The 6,000-nt window shown below is 46.7% G+C and overlaps 1 protein-coding gene across 1 annotated transcript in view; it reads left to right on the plus strand.

The window, feature by feature from the left end:
• LOC141917623 (uncharacterized) overlaps window positions 1-6,000 on the plus strand; it is a 49,975-nt gene extending 43,975 nt beyond the window's left edge. Inside the window, exon 2 of the mRNA XM_074810955.1 lies at window positions 3,268-6,000. Within this exon, the coding sequence (XP_074667056.1) occupies window positions 3,853-6,000 (2,148 nt within the window). The 5' untranslated portion in view covers window positions 3,268-3,852. The remainder of the gene's footprint in view (window positions 1-3,267) is intronic.

The raw sequence follows: 6,000 nt of genomic DNA on the forward strand, positions 1-6,000 counted from the left end.
CATCCTCTGTGTTAACAGCCTGGCCGCGTTCATTATTTTGTCTTTTTATTATCTCAAAAAGAGATCTCCATGTCGCTAAGAGTTCTGCTGCAACCTCATTCCCTCAGGTTGCACACTCCCACAATCTTACTCCTGCTTCATCCCATATCAGAACAGTGAATATAGTAACTGCGTCAACTCCTGGTATTTCTGCTGCTACCCACAGTAAAAGTCTCTTCAAGGCGTGCGGGTTAATATGGGCGTCATATTTAGCTAACAGTCTTTCCATCAGTGCAAGCACTGACTTTTCTTCCGAGGATATTGACCTACCCACCGCTTCCCCACAGCTCATCTTGCTCACCCTGCAACGGTGATTGATGCCGGCTCCTGCTTCCTCACAGCAGCTCTTCAGTTCTGAGGGGTTTGCCACCGCAGTGATCCAAGCTGGTCACACTTATCACTGCCTCACACGGGGCACCATTTGTGGCAATTGAGGCACGGACTCTCCATTGAAGTGCAGAAGGAAAGACCCTTTATTCTTCCAATAGTTCATACTTCTGCTCTCGCCAAAGCTCTTACTTCATCATTAGCAAATCAGCAATCAGACAGCTATCAACCTTTTCTCCTACCAGCATCAGACCCCTCTAACTCGGCTGTGCAGACCAATCACCCTCTCGTTCACGCGCTGTTCACGCGGCGGTAACTTCTCACAGCTCAGCACTTTCCCACAGCTCAGTGTTGCAGCTGGCCGTTGTTTTTCCCTGCCCCCTTGGCACAACTCGGCAGTTTCTGATCTTTCGCCCAAGGCCTGTTTCTCATCAAAGCCTGGCTGCTTCTCAGGGGCTGCGCAGAGCTGACAGGCTGATGTTGACTTGCTTCTCTCCCACATATGATGAGGGTGTGCTCCATACAAACTTCCTCCACATGGGCCGGGTGCATTGGACTTCATCTGGATCTGTGGGTAGCCGCGCATTATCTGGGTCATAGTAAACCATCTCCCATGCGGCTAGCTCCCTCAAGTATTGAATGCCTCTCTCCATATGATATAGTATACTTCACATTTGCTAGTAGCCATGGTTAATGATTATGCTAGTAGCTATAGTTACCATGTGGGAACAATTGTGAGGTCAAGCAAGAAGAACAAGCTTCGATCTCCAAACCTTAGAAAATAGGTAGAACGTCCTGGACCATAAAGACAATGTCTGGGATTGTGTTGAGGATGAATTATTTGACAGTCTGACAAAGTGATTAATCGATCAGTTAACTTGGCAATGAAACCAACTTTTGGGTGTCCTGTAGTGAACTACCTTCATTATAATACTAAAACCACACCCACAGGTCATAGAGACCCCTGCCCAGGTTAAGACCCTTCCCCTGAGCATGCAGAGTAGTAGAAGCATTAGGTAAGCCGTATTATAATTGTATGATAATCACGAACCAATCAGTATCTAATAGGCGTGTTTGGAAAAGTACTAACCTCTGAGTTTTGTGTATAGAAGAAGCATGAAAACCTGCTGTTGGGGTATTGGGGTCACCAGTAGCTGGGGTCCTTATTTCTCCGTGCGGGAACAGGAACGACACAACACCAATGTGATGATCAGGTCGTCCATCTTTTTTTTATTCCTTTTCTGGTTACATTTATATCCTACTAAGTTCCGTACACGCACTCATCTATCTTCTAATAGGCTACAGATCATCTGCACGCGCTGTTCACGCGCCTCTACAAGCATTTGCATTGGTTAATTGCAATTAGCACGTAAAGCCCCAAACTTGCCAAAACTCCCTTATCTCATACCCTGTTTTGCTCAGACTTGTGTGCTTTTGCTGACCACAGGTGTTTCTCACTTATCTGCTATCTTGTGTGTTTTTGCCAGCCTTATTTTGCTGGCCTTGTCTTCGTCCTTGCATTCTTCTGCCTGCACTAACTTCCCTCCAGCGCGGCCCAGACTCCTACAGAGGGGTAGCGATAGGACAGAATGGAAGGAAAAGACAAATCAAGCACGCATCCGGAATAGAGTCGCAAAAATAGTCACCACCATGGATCCAGCAGCGTCCTGATGGTCCTCTCTTCAGTTCTTCGGTGGTCAGTGCACATGGATCTAGCTTCGATGGTGGGTGCACACACAGGGAAGTTCTCTGTTAGCTTTTAATCTCATCTTGTTAGCTTATTTGCATACTAGACAAAGAGAGGCAGGTATTCCAGGAACTCATTTCCATGAGCAATTGAGTTGGTGGTCATTCTCGCCCTGCCCACCTTTGTTTTTGCCTCAGTTCCCACAGATCTGCTGACTTCCTGCTTCTTGAGCAATCATCTGGCTTCTGGGGCAGAAATGATCACCTCTTATCAGTTCTTATCACCTCCTCACTGGTGAAGTCACAAAGTCGTTAGCAAGGCATGCATGGTGTCTGGCGTACACAATAGAGCCACAAAGTATGGGGCTTACACAATGGAGCCAGTGATCAGTGGTCCTTGTGCTTGATGGGAAACAGTTGGTTTCACTCAGTCCAGTTTCCCCCCCTTTGAGGCTTATCTAAGGAGTTTGTCAATACAACTGCAAAGGAGTGGGGGGTGCATCCTTCCATACACTCCTGTGTCCTTGGGTGACATTCATTAGATTCATCACAAAGGTCACAGCTGGTCCTTGATGAATGTTGGAGGCATTACTGACACCACCGCGTGACTCAAAGCACACACACGAGCAAGCTTTGAGACAATCAGTTGACATTTCAGTCTCTCGAACTATGACACATCTGAAATACAGTGTTTACAATTCAATGGGGTTGTTTTTTGTTGAGTATAGGTTAGTGTTGTGTTCACTGAAGTGGCAGGTTAATCATTATGCGGGCAAGCACTGTAAAATTTTCTTTCAACGGTTCTGCCAGTTAATCTCAATCCCAATTTCTTGTTCTTGCATTGCCTTTTTCCAAAAGTGAATGCACATTATTCAAAATTTTGGAGTGTTTTTGCAATAGTCACAAGTATGCAAAGTTTAGCAGCTTTGAAGAAACCCGAAGTTCTTGATGCATGTGCCCTGAAATGTAAAAAGATACAAATCTAATGTCCTAGATGTTGAACAGTAATGCACTGAGCTATTTGGCACTAGTCCATGCTGGAGTGTTTTATTTTAAAAGGGGTTTAGTTAATTTGTTTGCTTGATTTATTCCTTGTCTGACATTTCGAATATCTGGTTAATTTCATGTGAAACAAGTTTAGTGAGATGTTTTAGATGGGAATAACAAGCTCACTGAACAAAGATTTATCTACCATTGAGTTATGTTTGCATGTAGCTTGTGGGGATTCGGAAGGAGTCCCTGCAAGAAAACGGACGTGTGAGCAATCCTGCATATGGGCAAGACTGGCAAAGCCTCAGCTTTGGCAAGGATGTGATGAGGGAATGACCCTGGAAGAATGAGGAAGAACCCAGGAAGTTAAACAACTTCAAGGTGTTGGCCTGGGCAGAGAAGAAGTTTGTACAATGTCGATGTGGCAGTTCTCAGCCAATCAGAAGAGAGCTTAAGGAGCATGTGCAAAGCTAACTGTCCAATCAGAAAGAATTGTACCATGTGATTGTACCTTGTGATTTTCACCTGCAGTATAAAAGGCTGGTCTACCATATTAAAGTTGGCATTGCTTAATCACCGTGTGATCATACGCATGTCTTTATCTCCCATATTTGGCACCAAAACATGGGCCACGAACAGATTAGCACAAGTCTGAAAAGGACTCGATGATGTGCAACTAACTACGGGAAAGCCGGTCGAAATTTATCCAGACGCTGCCCCGGTGTCTGAAGGTGAGAATCAGCGCGCTGTAACTTTAAGGCTCCGCAGGACGGCAGCCAGGGATCCGCGAGAGGCGGCGGCCGGGGAGGAATGGGGTCTACGCTTACCAGGGATGAGCAGGCAGTAGTGAAACTCCTCCAACCTATCCTCTCTGTGAGAGGGATAAAATATGACAAGTCCGCGTTAGAAGGCTTGTTAAAGTGGAGCCGAGAGAAGGGACTTATCCCCAGTCCAGGGCTTATATTTGAAGCCACTACCTGGGAAGCCATAGGGAAACATCTATGGGACTCGGTTAGTGATGGAGGAAAATCAGCAAAAGAAGTGAGCGGTTACACCACGTTGTGGAAATTAATCCAAGAAACATTGCAGGAGATGAGTAGTGAGCGTGCGGCAGCGGCGTCTGCCGCTGCGGCCCTCGGACCAGCCTCTAATCTTGATATATCAGCCACGCCGCCGCTGCCGCCGCTACTGCCCTGCCCTGAGCACCACCGGAAGGACGGTCCGGCCCTTTCCCCCCCCTCAACCCCCTCGTCCCGGAGCGATGTGGGAGGGGGGTGCTCTACGCTGCTTGCGGCTCCTGCCATGCTGGGTCAGCCGAAAAATCCGTTTGTCTCATCGATTGTGCCGCCAGGGCCGCGGCGGGCTACAGGAGCTAGACCCAAAACTGTGCAGGGAGGAGCTGCAAGCGCCGGAAGTGTATCTGATGCCAACCGGAAAGAGACTGAGAGACCGGAAGAGACTAGAGACCCTGATAGTGGGCGGGACTCAGATGAGGGCGTGAGTAGCAAGGACTTGTACCCGCCTCCGCCTCCCTCACAAGGCAACACCACAGAAGAACACACCCCCGCCTCACAAGTCGGCTCTTCAAACACTGAAACTTTACTCCTGCAGCTTATAAACAGCCTGGAGAACCTGACTGTATCACAGGGAGGGAAGATGGAGCAGAGACCATATACCTTTTCGTCAAATACGGAACTACAACCATCTGCTCCTCCTGATCCATCGCTCGAATATTCAGTTCCCGTGCCTGTTACTAATTCCTTCCCTTCATCTTCATCACAAACGGTGACTGCGTTCCCACCATCTCATCCTGCAGCTTCACATCTTTTCTCTTCACAGATGCAGAGTGCCTCTGTAGCTACGCGCCGATGGAAGGGAATTATTAGAGATGCTATAGTAGAAGGATCCTTTATCCCAGAAAATGTACAAGCCTTTCCAGTTTCTTTTAATACTGTTACTGGGGCCAATGAGTGGGATCCCTTAGATTGGAAATTGCTGGAAAAGGCTAGGGCTTCAGTAGTTCAAAATGGTCTCCACCATCAATTAACCAAGCAAATCATTAACTATATCTTCTCGTCATCATTGTTAATCCCAAAAGATATCGATCAAATAGCGGCAGTTATTTTAACTCCATCTCAAAAAATGCTATTCGAAAGCGCGTGGATGAAGTTAGCTAACGATGAACAGGTTTGTCCACAACAACGGGGTGATCCCCTTCATCTTGTCCAAGCACAAATGCTATTGGGTACAGGGCCTTTTGCTGCAGTAGATCTACAGGTCAATTTTTCTAACGAAGTGCTACGGTTATCACAGTCAATAGCCTGTCAGGCCCTAATGTCTGTACCTGATACGGAAGGAAAGAAACAGGATAAGTTTGTAACAGTAAAACAGGGACTTAATGAACCTTTTTCAAAATTTGTAGATTGTCATTATGACTCTCTAGAACAACAACCTGACATGACCCAAGAGATGAAGGAAAACATGTTTAAGTTAATGGCTTTCGAAAATGCCAATCCATCTACTAAACGGCTATTAGTGACCCTCCCACAGGGAGCATCTGTGGCTGACATGATTGAATTAGCCGACAGAGGAATGCAACAGGCCAATGTTGCAGTCTATGCCACTGCAGTGCGTGAAATGGTTGCACCATTTTTTAAGAATGAGAGAGACAAATGGGGGAAAAAATGCTACATTTGTGGCAAGGAAGGTCATTTTCAAAGTCAATGTAAGAGCTCAACAATTCAAAAGTGGTGTGATAAGTGTCGGAAGGACAATCATTGCACTTCAGAATGTAGAAGGCTTTCGGGAAACTTGAAGAAGAGCGCGATTCCCCCTCGCGCTCAGACACAAATGAGGGGTGTATGGCAAGCTCAACATCAAGAGCAGGAGGTGGTTTCCTGTCCAATATCGTCTCCGCCACAGCAGGGAGTGCCAGAGTGGACGTGGAAACAGCAGTAG

This window comes from Strix aluco, chromosome W, assembly GCF_031877795.1.
Source record: "Strix aluco isolate bStrAlu1 chromosome W, bStrAlu1.hap1, whole genome shotgun sequence".
Lineage (NCBI taxonomy): Eukaryota > Metazoa > Chordata > Aves > Strigiformes > Strigidae > Strix > Strix aluco.